General features: G+C 39.4%; 1 protein-coding gene across 1 annotated transcript; it reads left to right on the top strand.

Annotated features, from left to right (window-relative positions):
- Positions 1 to 7,162: 7,162 nt before the first annotated feature.
- Positions 7,163 to 13,647, top strand: LOC146632512 (secretory carrier-associated membrane protein 3-like). Its single transcript, XM_085353522.1, has 5 exons — positions 7,163 to 7,180; positions 10,383 to 10,521; positions 12,534 to 12,699; positions 12,836 to 12,937; positions 13,521 to 13,647. Exons 1-5 carry the CDS (start codon positions 7,163 to 7,165, stop codon positions 13,645 to 13,647), a joined length of 552 nt encoding a protein of 183 aa, XP_085209648.1.
- Positions 13,648 to 14,590: the final 943 nt, after the last annotated feature.

The raw sequence follows: 14,590 nt of genomic DNA, 5'->3' as shown, positions 1-14,590 counted from the left end.
CCTCGAGGCCTGGAGATCGACTCCTGTGTCCTATAGGCTTATTGGTGCAGCCCTCCACAATGTTCTTGTCATGATCTGGGTGAGTCTGAGTAATTTTCCACAGCATTGGCTCTCCTCCCCTGGGTGGAGCCCTCCTCGCTCCTCACCTGTTGGCAATTACTTCAGCAGTATTTATGACCAGTGCTCACATTGAACCTTCGCCAGATTGTCTGCTTACCATAGTCAGTTCCCTGCCTCATATTTTTGTCTTGTGTTCCTCAGCGTGTTTCCACAGTGTGGAAGTCGAAGTAATCGGTACCCTGTACTCTGCAGGTGAAGATACCTGTGCGTGTGTCAGGATGACCATTTGTGTTGACCACAGCTTTTTGGTAGGTTATTTTCTGATACACAAACACACACATACACAGAGGGAAACTATATACTTGTAATTCTTTTGACCAGTGGTTCTAAAACTTTTCACAATGAGTACCACCTCATAAAATAAAATATATGGCTCTTGAAGTACCACCCTTGTGAGTGACATTAAAGTACAGTAGTATAGGCCTATTTAACACCACATACAGTTTACACAAGTTTACACAGTTTATTTCTTATATGAATGTTATGTATTTTAACTCTCAAAAACAGGATGTGACAACTAATAATAACAATTTATGCGCAAAATGCTGGATAATGATGTGTTGATGCATGCTCAATCAACCAGGTAAGTAAAGTTTGATTCTGTTCATCTGGTGTTTTCAGTGGGAGAAATGTTTTGTCACTCATCCAAGTGACTTCTTCAGTCTCAGCTGACTGCAGGTTTCCCCAATCTTATAAACAGTACATTTGCATAATGACTGAAACTAGCACCACTGAAGGAACAATGGGCTGGGAGGTCAGTTCCTTGATTATTAATATGCAAAGTCTCATGACCATTGATCAACAACCACTGATCAAAGCTCATTGATCAAAGACTACTGATCAATGGCCATGAGTACCATTTACAGAGAGTTGGGGACTGGCTGCAATCACAGCATTGTAAGATGGCGAAAGGAGCAGATCCGACAGAGACTTACAATGCTTCTAGATGACAATACTCTTAAAAAGGTGTTTGAATTCCTTGAGAAGGCTCATCTAGCACAGCATGAGAAGTCTAAGACCAGGTAACAAAGGAAGTTTGACTTCGTCGGAAACCAGCAAGCAAAATAGGGAGAATGTCATCAGTGGCCATGGAGAGAGGATGCCACACCGACAATGTGGACAAGTGGGTGAAGAATTTGTCTGACAGACAGCTCACCCAAGCAGAGAAAAACATCCTTGCTAAAGGGTTGAATTTTGCTGTGATGCCGAGACATATCCTGCTAGTGGAGCTGATCACAGCCACAGAAACAGCAATTCGAAACAACAATATTGCAGACGTGGAAGCAGAGAAACTACGGACGAAGGTTTCAGCCTGTCTCAGCAATGCGAAGCCCCCAGCATCCAACATCAGCATGGAGGAGAGGAGACAATAACATTATCATCCTTCCAGCAGACAAGGGCAGGTACACAGTATTGCTAAACCAGAAAGACTATCATGAGAAAATTTTGTCACTCCTCAGTAGGGATGGGTACCGGTATGATATGTGGTAGTAACCAGACCGAAAAGCAGCGCACATTTCGGTGCTTTCTTTCGGTGCTTTTTTCCCTGAGATGTAATAAACTTTGAATTCTAGCCAATCATTTTACCTTTGCAAGCGTAGTAGGCGGGTAGAATTTGAATGAAAACAATGGAATTTGAAGAAAAAAAAAAGCAGAATTTGAATGAAAACAAAATTAGGAAGAAAACAACAGAAGTAGAATAAGGAACAACAGAATTAGTATGAGAAGAACAGAATTAGAATGAAAACAACAGACTTTGAATGAAATTGAATTTGAATGAAAACAGCAGACTTTGAATGAAAACAGCAGACTTTGAATGAAAACAGCAGACTTTGAATGAAAACAGCAGACTTTGAATGAAAACAGCAGACTTTGAATGAAAACAGCAGACTTTGAATGAAATTGAATTAGAATGAAAACAACAGACTTTGAATGAAAACAGCAGACTTTGAATGAAAACAGCAGACTTTGAATGAAATTGAATTAGAATGAAAACAACAGACTTTGAATGAAATTGAATTAGAATGAAAACAGCAGACTTTGAATGAAAACAGCAGACTTTGAATGAAAACAGCAGACTTTGAATGAAATTGAATTAGAATGAAAACAGCAGACTTTGAATGAAAACAGCAGACTTTGAATGAAAACAGCAGACTTTGAATGAAAACAGCAGACTTTGAATGAAAACAGCAGACTTTGAATGAAAACAGCAGACTTTGAATGAAATTGAATTAGAATGAAAACAGCAGACTTTGAATGAAAACAGCAGACTTTGAATGAAAACAGCAGACTTTGAATGAAAACAGCAGACTTTGAATGAAAACAGCAGACTTTGAATGAAAACAGCAGACTTTGAATGAAAACAGCAGACTTTGAATGAAATTGAATTAGAATGAAAACAGCAGACTTTGAATGAAAACAGCAGACTTTGAATGAAATTGAATTAGAATGAAAACAGCAGACTTTGAATGAAATTGAATTAGAATGAAAACAACAGACTTTGAATGAAATTGAATTAGAATGAAAACAGCAGACTTTGAATGAAAACAGCAGACTTTGAATGAAAACAGCAGACTTTGAATGAAAACAGCAGACTTTGAATGAAATTGAATTAGAATGAAAACAGCAGACTTTGAATGAAATTGAATTAGAATGAAAACAACAGACTTTGAATGAAAGACAACGGAAGTTGAAAGAAAACAACAGACTTTGAATGACAACAACAAAATTGGAAAACAAGTAGAATAAGGAACAACAGAATTCTCAGTTTGCCCCATACCCAACTCTTGATTGCCAAGTGCCCAGTCAGACTGCATGCCCCTCCTCAGTGCTTCAAACTCTACTTCTGCACACTATAACTAGAATAGAGTTAGTCATTTAGTCCAGCAGTTCCTGCTAGAGTATGCATTTTGGGCAATTTGAATGCGTCAATCCACAGACAACTGGACCCTGCCACACAGAGGAAAGACCGTCTATGCCCCATTTTCTAATTTGGGGTTTGTTCACAATTTTCATTTGGGATGACCTATTAGGTGGCCAAAGTCCCTCTAATGTTGTGGGAGTGTTATAAACTTACAAACACTCCTGCTTCAAGCCTGACACCCTGGGGTTTGAAGGGTTAAGACCTAACCCTATGCCAAGCTCCTCTAAAACTCTTCAAAATGTTATTTCTTAGAAGCCACTGACATCAAGACAAGCTAAAAGATTACACACATTCTGACCAGCACCAAAGAAAGTGTTCCAGATACCAAAGATCCCTTTATTAATTCTTTCTCATGAGATCTGACAATGCTTTTTTTTTCTTAGGCAACTGTAGTGATTCGCGGCTGCAGGATGGCCAGCCATGTATTCTGCAGCTTTTACTTCTGTTATTTCTTTTCACAGCCAGTCTTTTTCTTTCAATTTAAACTTTTCATTTTCCTTAAAAGGTCTCAAGTGTAATCACTTTTGCCTTCCTTCCTCTTACTTTCCTGTTACGCTTAATGACATTTATTACAACTTTCTAATTATGTTGTTGTTGTTGTTGTTGTTAACATTACACTCTAAACAGTAATTATTTTATTTAAGCTTTCGTTTATTCACTGAATTATATTTTTCTCAACTTTTCTCTATTGTTGTCTTATTTCCCCTGTTCGTATCTTTATAGTTTGTTAAATTATTTTAAATTTACTTGATAACAAGTTTACTTGCCTTATCATTTTCCTCCCAGATGTTTATCTTCTAATATTTTATTCTTAAATTTAGAGCTACTTTCTTCATGTTTCCCTTTCTAAGAGCCACTGTGCTTTTACATTTTTTATTTATAGTTCTCAGTTTTACCCTTTTCAGGTGAGAGATGTTGGACATGAAGCTAACGTCAGGGTAATGGATGGTGTGTTGTTGCTCATGTGAGTTATTTTAGGGCCTGCCAGATCCTCCTCAGTGTTTGCCCACTGATAAATAAGGATGCTGAATAACTCTGTCTTTGTCCTGTCTGTTGTCCTGTCTGACCCTGCAGTGACTCAACACAACAGACACATAGGATACCACACTGGACCTTTACAACCTGGTTCACAATACAACTGACGTGAGCATTATTTGGTTTAACCAGTTTTTTATTGCTGCTTTTGTTACATAGGTCACAGAGACCCAGAGAGCCTGTTTCTCATGCTTCCTGTGTATTTTCTAAGCATCTGGCTTCTGGTTTGCAACCAGTTGGTTGTTGAGTTGGTTCAAATATTTAAGAAAGCATGCTCACACAGATAATCCTGAGCTCTGAGATATTATCTTTAGTAAAGCACAATTGTTCTTGTGAATAAGTGTTAATTCCAATTCTTTTTGTAAGTTGCTGCAGAGTCATTTTGGTGTCCTCATGCTTTCTGTTTCACTTTTCACTTCACTCTTTTATAGAATTATGATCTTCAACTAAACTATACATCTATAACGATACACAAAATTCACGGTTCGGTTCGATAATTTGGTGTCACAGTTCGATATTTTTTTGATACAAAAAAATGTTCATGCCTTTTTAATTTGTCATTTATTAAAATTATAAATAACTCAAAAGTACAGTTTTTTAATTTAATGTTGCTGAAACAACAAATTGAGAAATCACTCATCTTTGGAAAAATTACAGAGAAATGGCTCTTTCCAAAATAAAAGTTATACTCTACGTTTCTTCTGGGCTATATTCTCAGCAGCATATTAAACATATCAGGTCCCCATAAGGAGAATCATGTGCTAACGGCTGTCTAAATGACTCGGGTAAAGTTTGTAGCATGCGTGCTTGTTGTTTTTATCTGCTTCCACTTGTCTTTGCACTAAGATGATGTCGGCGTAAATGTGCAGCTGTTCTCCACAGAACCAGCCAAGGTGTACTCTCAGTGGCAGGGGAACAATATGGGAACAGCACCACCAAGGCTGGAGATGGAACAATACTGGAAGAGCATATGGGAGAAGGACGCAACCCATAACGGCAATGCTCAGTGACTAGTGAATCTGAGGGCAGACCACAGCAACCTCCCTGAACAGGGTCCAGTAACCATCACAGTGGCAGACATCCAAGAAAGGGTCACCAGTATGAAGAGTTGGACAGCACCAGGCCCCGACATGGTTCATGCCTACTGCCAAGAGTGAATGAGAAAATGATTCACTGATCCACACCACCAGGATATACAACAATGATATCAGTATGCCAATCGGACTGGAGAAATGTAGTTGGATGATAATAAAGAGAGGGAAAGTAGTCAGAACTGAGGGGATTGAATTATCAGAAGGCAACATTGCAGACATAGAGGACAGCTACAAGTACCTGGGAATCCCACAGGCAAATGGGATCCATGAAGAGGTCACTAGAAAAGCTGCAACCACCAAGTACCTGCAGAAGGTCAGGCAAGTCCTGAGGAGTCAGCTGAACGGTAAGAACAAGATCCGGGCCATCAACACCTACGCCCTGCCCGTGATCAGGTACCCTGCTGGGATAATAAGCTGGCCAAAGGAGGAGATAAAAGCCACTGACATCAAGACAAGGAAGCTCCTTACCATGCATGGAGGGTTTCACCCCAAGTCCAGCACCCTGAGGTTGTACGCTAAGCAGCAGGAAGGAGGCCGGGGACTGGTGAGTGTCAGCACCACGGTCCAGGATGAGACAACAAACATCCACGAATACATCAGTAAGATACATGGAACCCAACCATACATGGAACGTCATAACCAAGTGGCTGGCATAGTATACAGAAACATCTGTGTCGAATACAGCCTGGAAGTCCCGAGGTCAAAATGGGAGACGCCGTCTAGGGTGGTGGAGAATGACCAAGCTAAGGTCCTGTGGGACTTCCAGATACAGATGGACAAAATGGTGATGGATAACCAACTGGACATAGTGGTGGTAGAGAAACAAAAGAACACGGACGTAGTGATAGATGTAGTGGTTCCCAGTGACAGCAACATCTGAAAGAAAGAACACGAGAAGCTCGAGAAATATCAAGGGCTCAAAGAAGAGCTCGAGAAAATGTGGAAGGTGAAGGTAACCGTGGTCCCAGTGGTAGTCTGAGCACTAGGTGCGGGGACTCCCAAACTAGGCGAGTGGTTCCAGCGGATCCCAGGAACAACAACAGAGATCTCTGTCCAGAAGAGCGCAGTCCTGGGAACAGCTAAGATACTGCGCAGGACCCTCAAGCTCCCAGGCCTCTGGTAGAGGACCCGAGCTTGAAGGATAAACCGCCCGCAGGGGCGAGCGGGGAATTTTTATATATACAGTGGGATGCAAAAGTTTAGACAACCTTGTTAATAGTCATTATTTTCCTGTATAAATCGTTGGTTGTTATAATAAAACATTTCAGTTAAATATATCATATAGGAGACACACACAGTGATATTTCTGAAGTGAAATGAAGTTTATTAGATTTACAGAAAGTGTGCAATAATGAGAAGTTGATAGGTCTCGGCCCTGTCAAGCTAAAAGAAACTGTTGAATCTTCAGGATCACCTTTAAGTGTATTTTACCCTGTATGGATAAGAGAAAATCCAAAATAACTAGCGCACCCAATTCTTGTTTTATAGAGTGATTAAATATGTATGCTGTACAGTCATTCCACCCTGGAAAAAGAACAGTTAAAAAAATTAAAAGCCTTTGAATTTCATGAGATTAATGCGCATGATGACTGTGTACTTCTGACCTTAACTGTATACAGCAGTCATCCCAAGGGATTTTATACTGTAAACTAAGGACCCCAGAATATTAGAGAGAGAATCCAAGTGATCGTATAATTCTCTATGCGCACGCATATGGTAACTGTGGGGGGGAAAGGGCTCCTTTAAGAGGAAGGACCAGGACTGGTTCTGCTGGTTAACGGATCTTTGTTAACCAGCAAAATGTAGCATTTGTAGCAGAGCTCACAAGCTGCATACCTTCTCACAACAATATTTACAGTATATTTGTGAATTGCACCATTCTGTAATCCCGTTTTTCCTAAAATGCAGAACAGAGTCCTTTCTAATAGAGAAGCATGGCACTCAGAGAATCCTGAATTGAAATCTGTGGGGGACTTTTGCAACAGTAAAGATGTGGTACCTTCACAAGGTAAAAAGGCTTTTAACCCCCAAGCAACCAAGTTGTTCTAGCAATTAAAATATTAGACTCAAGTCATTTATGAGTCAATTATATAATATAGAGTATAATAGCATAATTGTAACATTAATATAGACATAAACTGGTGATTCTGTAGCACTTAAATCAGTAATATTCATTTTTTTAAACTGTACACTGAAAAATGTCAAAATAAGATTCCTAATTATGGAACATTTACAAATAAATTACATTACAATAAAGCCTATATTGTTAAATGGTGGTAAATAACTTTGCATAAGCTTCCATGACTTTGGTGTTACATTTCTCACACAGATGGGCCACTTCCTGCTTACAGTAATGTCACAAATCCACACATATGAATACACTGCTGGGATCTTTTGAAGTCCATTTAAAAACTATTGTGAAGCAAAGTCAGCAGACATTTTAAGCTCTTTTCATCAGATATGGTTTGATTGATTTGTGTGTGGGGGGGATGCCTAGAACTACAGGGGTCCAACATACTGTCCTATATACTTGTACTGTGTTTATAAATATACTGCTGTCAATATAGCATTTATAGAATTATGATCTGAAGTGGCTTAAACCAGAAATCCCAGGCATAGAAGACAGGTAAAACATCGCCTTCTTCATGATACTCCAGGTGGTTAAAGTTTGAGGAAATATGGGCAAAATGAAGAGAATACATCACTTTTTTTTTTTTTTTGGCCTGTCCCGTTTGGCTCTTTTGCCATCAGAATTGTTGTCTAAAGGCAAACAAATATGCCCAACGGATTTACTTTACCAAATTGACCATCCCAGCCTTGCCGTAATGGTCCATTTGATTCACCTTTTATTGTTTATTTTATTTTCACTTACTGAATACGGGACAGACTTGACTGGGGGAAAGAAGGGGAGAAAGAAAGAGGGAAAGAGAAACAGCTGAGAAGAGGGACGGGGGAGAAGGGCAAAAGACAAAAACCAACAGAACGGGCAGAGAAAAAAAAATGCATATATCAATCACCTGGATCACCTGCTGAGAAAGAAAAAAGAAAACAAGCAGAAGAGAACAAGAGTAATAGAATAAACAACATCACAATGATATATGGGAATATGACAGTAAATACTAAATGTTAAACATTATTGTGCAGCACATAAGATCAACAGAACACAGTGTGCTTTGAGGTAGGAGCCAAAAAGGGTGTAGTTTGTGGGTGTGATCACCCGTGTGTACACCTGTGAGCATGGACGCGCTTGTTTTTTTTGTTTTTTTTAAAAGGTTCCTTCATGTAATGATCTGCTAGAGGGTGTGGGGGGGCCACAGCCCCGTCCTCCAGGGCATGAAGCAGGTATGGAGGAGATCAAAACTCCAGACATCCAGAGGCCCTCAGAACACAAGAGACCAAGGAAGACCAACAGAGGGGCAGCCGCGCCACTGTCCCAGAAAGAGCTGAGGAGAGTCCCAGATGAGGGCTCACTCAGCAGCCGCGGAGCAGAAGCCAGGGGGAGTTGCAGTGACGCGCCCGTGAGCTCCGCCGGCAGCCAGCCGTGCCTGAGTGACCGAACCCCAGGCCGAGAGGCCGAGGGCACCCCACCTCCGAAGTGGCCCGAGCGAGCCCCAGGCTCCAGGCCCCGATAAGCGGCCGCCAAGGAGTGAGCCGGTGTGTACCTGGACGCCCATCCCCGGACACAAAGAACCACCAACGCACCAATGTCTGAGGGAGTCCGCCACTGGCAGGGGAAGTGGTGGTAGGGGGAGATAGGCCTCCAAACCTTGGAGGGCCTGAGATGTCCCCAGAGAGGTGGCGCCTGACACCCAACCTGACATATAGACACAGACATACAGGCACACACAGATACAAACATCCATTCCCACCCTCATGCTCTCATATGCACTTACTCCACACTCAACCAACGTGGAGACAGACATAAAGAGACGCTGTACACACGATCACACTCCCCAAGCGTACTCTACAAACCGGGTCTAGAAATACATCACTTTAAAATGTTACTCCTTACTTAAACCCAGAGTTATTATATTATCATATTAATATCATCCTTTTTTGTTTATTTAGTTATACACGTCTTGTCTGTTAAAATGAATCACCCAAAGTTCTGTTCTGGTACCTTTTGACCTTTTTTCTCCCTAAAATAACAGGAAAAAAATAAATAATGTGCTGCAAAAAATAAATAAATAAATACATTTAAAAACAAAATAAGGGTTTGACTAACTGACTCTAAATAAAGTAAATTTTGAAAGTAAGGGGAGGATGATGATAATGATAATGGCTTAACCCAGTGGGGCATAAAAGTCAAATGAGTGAAGCCACCATGAGTAGAGAAGGTTATTGCACCACAGGATATAGCTGTGTGTGAGATATGGGATAAAAGGCTTTTCAGAATGAAGAATAAAGAGGTCTGAATGCTGTTCCCTGCAGCTTTGTACTCAGAAAAGATCTAGAAAGATCAGTTCACAAAAAGTAAGATATTACTTGTGGACATAAATGTGTAATTTTACTTTTTTGTGTTGTTTTAAAATGTGTATGATTTGTATATGTATGCTCTTATACATTAATACTTTTAATTAATTAACAATTAATTCTTTAATTCATAATTCTTTCATTCACTAACTAAATCCAAGTGAATTTCTTTGGAATAATTTTTTGGTGACCACATTTTTTGTCAGACTGAAGTATGATGTCGGGTTTTGTTTTTTAACCATGCTACAGCCTCCTCCACCATTCCTCCATCTGCACCTGTGCAGACCCCAAAGAGCATGACAACGCCTACGGAGTCTCACAAATATGGCTCCTACAACTCCTAGGTAAACACTATACAGTAAAGACCCTCTTTACTGTGGTTTATATCAGCTTACCATCTGAACGTTCAGGGGAAGCTGGATCTAGAAAAGCAGGAGTGTTTTCATGGCTATTAAAAGGAAGCGTTGCACTAAATTCTGCTGTGTATATCTGGGTGCTGAATGCTTAAAAAGAAATCCCAGAAATAATCAGCAGGACAGGATTTCATTTGTATGATTTTTTTTAATGCCACCAGCTTTATGGATCCCACCTCAATTTTAAGCAGACCTGCCTGAATGACTCACTTGAACCAGCAATATACCTAAACACAACCATTGGAGCAACTTTGGGACCTATATATGTAATTATGCATAATAACTTTGACATAGAGTTCTAATGCCTAATTCACTCTGTGCTAGCCTGTAGTGAATGCTGCTAAGGCAGAGCTGATGAGGAAGCAGGAGGAGCTGGCAAAGAAACCCCAGGGGCTGGAGAGTATAGAGCGGAAGCTTGTGACACACAACCTCGTAGCAGGAGCAACGGGAGTTAAGTGTAGAAGTCAGAGAATTTGAAACCTTCAGATTTAAAAGACCGTTGTCCAACATTATTTTTTATTTCTTACTGTGTACGTGATTATTGCAATTTTTGAGCACCCACAGCTTCACAAGTAAAAGAAGCCAGCCACATTCTTTTTTTTTTTAGAATCAGCTTTATTGATCAAGTATATGCACAGATACAAAGAATTGGGCTCCAGTTTTTTTTCATTGCTTTGTGTACTCAACAGAGTTTATAAATAGATAATAACAACATGGATATAACACATTTCCAGACTTATATGTGCAACGGAGCAGAGTGCATGATGCTGGATTCATTATGACATGAAGAAGGGTGGATAACTGGTTACTCTATATAAAGTACCTGGCGATAACACCAGCTAACCTAATCTGCTTCATAAAAGCACCTAAGGAGCACCTAAGGCAGCTGATAGTAGCTGAAGTTCCCTCTGCGCATTGAAAAAAGACGCCCTGAGGGGTGACATTGTGCTGGTGTCATGGTTTAAAAAAGGACATTGCAATGCTGGAGCTTACACTACTCTTCAGAAGAAAGAGTACTTCTTGTCACTGATTGCTTTTTTTTTTGTCAAAGAAATGTTCTAATATCCCCAAAAGTTGATTTTGTTCCTCTGGACATAGGGTTTTCAGTGGGAGAAATATAATCATCCATTGAAATTCTTAAATTTACTTATGGCTGTGTTTTCTTACACGACATGTAACATAATAACTGAAACAGTATCAAAAATATTTCTCTATAGATTGGCTCTAACAGATGTGTTCATACATTGTAACACCTGTTAAATGAATAGGAAATGAACTGATGACATCCCAGTGACACCAAAGTGTTTTTTGACTTTATTCTTCTTCAGCCTGGGAGAATAACTGCCCCCCCCTCCCCCCCCTCCAAGACTTAAGACTTCCTAGTTGGAGACAGTAAACTGATTCGTGCATGCGTAACTTCTCCTACACTGTCTGGCACAAGAGCTTGAATGTTTGTACAAAGACTCGCGCTTCACTGTTAGATCAAAGACTTGGGGACACTGACATGGGGCATCTGCAAAACAACCAATCCAGCTGGTTAAGCTTGCAGAAGTTCTCCTTGAGTCCTTCAAAGAGAAATTGTAGAATTTCTCCACACCTTGTCTCTTAGATTAGGCCAGGAAAAAAGTGTAAGAGGAGCCTTTAATATTTCCTTGATACTGACACTTGACACGGATTTTGAAAGTGAGAGAGAAAGTAAATGTTGCTAAATAGAAGGGAAACAAAACAGAAACAAGTTCTAGTTTTGTTCTTTTACAGTTTTAAATGGATAAAGCAGAGATGTCAAACATAAGGCCTGGAGGCCAGAATTGGCCTTGCAAAAATTCCAATTTGGACCACTGAATGGCTTTGGAAAACATGATGGAGGGCATAAATATTGAACTTCTAACTGCATTTTGTGAAGTTTCAGAGAGGGGATTTTAGTGGGGACTGTTTGCTTTAAGACCTGCAGGATATACTGCCTGGTATCAGATGCCAAAGGACAGCACCAAAAGTACCATATTTGGCATATTCCTGCCATCTGTCCATACAGATGGACAGATGGCATCAAATTGCATCTTTTCTTAAGAGCTGATGCAATTCAGCTGACTGAGCTGTCACAGGGTGTATCCAGTAAAAACAGCCTGTAACTGCTTGTGTCATTAATAATTATAATTTAGATTTTTGCAGAATTATCAGATTTTGAGGACACCTGGAAAACTGTGAAAGTGTTATTAAGATTACATTATGCAGTTTCTGTGTGAAAATGCAAAGAACAAGAGATTTAAAAACAGTGTGGAGCTTTTTTAATAACGGCCTGTCACACTCTGAAATCTTGACCAGGCAGCAGACGACAACAGTACCTGTGAAAAATGGCATCATATTGCATCAGCCAGAGTCAAAAGGGAGAAGGATTGTTTGGTTTTGATCCCTAAAGTCAGGCTGCAGTTCTTTTCCTTTTTATTCATAGTCTCTTTGTTGTTTATCTATGTCAAGTCTGCACAGGCAAGCTGTTCTTCAACCTGACCTCTTCCCTGGCCCTGTTCTGCATCACCTCGTCCAGTGATGCTCGCTCTGGTCTGTGCCTCGCCGCCCTGTGGGTCGTACTTTTCACTCCCTGCTCCTTTATCTGCTGGTATCGACCTGTGTACAAAGCCTTCAGGTGTGTACCTCCTTCTTGGTGAAGAAGTTCAGAGTTGTTTTCCTTTTTGGTTTTTGCTCAGTACACTCACAAAAAATTGTCTGAGTTGTTAGTTACTGTGCAGACAGCTCAGTAATTATATTGTTCCCTCTTCTAGGAATGACAGCTCCTTCAACTTCTTTGCCTTCTTCTTCATTTTCTTTGCCCAAGTGGTTGTCTTTGTCATCATGACCATCGGCATCCCTGGTTGGGGGTTCAGGTAAGGTACCTAAACAAACATCTCTTTGTTATCCCAGCTAAAAACTAGCTGGCGAGTGGTTGCTGGCAGTCAGTAGGTCAAACTGATAGAAAAGCAACTATTGCATTAAAACCCAAAAGTATATGGCTCAGTTAAAGTCTAAACAATACTAGAAATCCTGCTCATTTGGAAGTATTAAGACTTGGATCTTATTTTTAACTATAGAGAAAGGTAGTCCAATCATATTGGCTAATGAACTAATACAAAATTCTTTCTGAATCTTTTGAGCAATGTGATTCCTACATTTGTTGTTCTTGCCCATGCACTTTGTTCATTCTAGGTGCATTGCTTGTTCTCTGTATCATGCATGTATAGTTGTTGTAAGCCATAAAAATGAATCGAATGAGTTGAAAAAAGGCTTATTTTCTTCAAAAGTCTTTAATTTGGTGATGATAATAAGTGCATATTTAATACCTGCTTTACATATTGTTTTATCAATACCTATTCAATTTTAGGGACAAATGAGGATACTATTTTAAACCTCTATTTTCACAGTATGTGTTCTTGTATGTTTGATCTTTGTGTGTTTCTCTCTGTCCTTCAGTGGTTGGATTGTGAGCCTTTCAGCTCTGAGCTTCAGTTGCATTGCCGGTGCGATCATGATGATCAATGCCACTCTTTTTACTGCAGAAACCGTCATGTCGTGTTCAACTCAGGTTGATGTCACTTAGATAACTTAGAAATGTTCATGTTTGGTTTATCTTAGTGTTTGGCTGAGATTAAAGTTAAGCTCTTCATAACTGAACCGTTTTATTTCAGTTTAGAGTCTTACTTGGAGAGCTGTCAGTATATTTTAAACTGAATATTTCACCTGTCATATCCCCTCATGTAATATGTGCTGTTCTTATTTAAACAGCTGACTTTGAATTAAATCTAACATTAAAAATATTTAAATTCAGGAGGAAATTCAGGAGGTAATAAAGATCCTGAAGCCTGCTCCAAAAATAAAAGAGTTCTAACATCTCATCTGTTTGTTTTTATTCAGGCATACATGTATACTACTTTTATTAATAGCGAGAATAAGCGTGTGTTTCAGTCATAATAATTGTGTTTAACTGTATGAAGCTTATTAGACATTATGAAAAAGATGATATGTAAAAGCAAATTTTGCCAACGCGCTTGATACTTTTTAAATTACCTTTGTTTTCTTAAAAAAAATAGACAGGTAGATAAATAGATTCAACAAGAATTAATTTCCAGATGAGTCCTATTCATGATGGTATGGATGACACTGGCTCTCTTATAAAGTGTAGTTTTGAGACTGACTGCATCAGTAAGAGTTAACGATATGCAGTTGAATGAAAGGAAGCGATTAGCATTTAAAGTATTTCTTATATTTTGAAAGGAAAAAGGGAAATGTTTGAAAAGTAAAGAAGGAAAATATGAAGAACAAAACACAAAAATTCACAAACCCGATAAATGCTGATCGGATGTATAAAAAAAAGTATTTAAAAAACAGATATGTGGTGCAAAAATAACTACAGAAAACAACAAAGACACCTTTAATGTTTATTCTTAAGCATTTTGAAAAAAAACTTTTTTTCACACACACCCACCAATTGCGTAACATTCAAAAAGTGCAAATCAAACGCCGCACATGTAAACTCACTTTTC

Source organism: Diplotaxodon limnothrissa, linkage group LG5 (assembly GCF_057381915.1).
Source record: "Diplotaxodon limnothrissa isolate DT_005_m linkage group LG5, D_limnothrissa_male_GT1.1, whole genome shotgun sequence".
Taxonomy (NCBI): domain Eukaryota; kingdom Metazoa; phylum Chordata; class Actinopteri; order Cichliformes; family Cichlidae; genus Diplotaxodon; species Diplotaxodon limnothrissa.
This window is presented reverse-complemented; position numbering and strand designations above follow the sequence as displayed.

Coding starts and splice junctions, on each gene's coding strand:
- LOC146632512 (XM_085353522.1), top strand. Junction 10,522..12,533: donor AACGGGAGTTAAGTGTAGAA/GTCAGAGAATTT, acceptor ATCTATGTCAAG/TCTGCACAGGCAAGCTGTTC. Junction 12,938..13,520: donor ATCCCTGGTTGGGGGTTCAG/GTAAGGTACCTA, acceptor TCTGTCCTTCAG/TGGTTGGATTGTGAGCCTTT.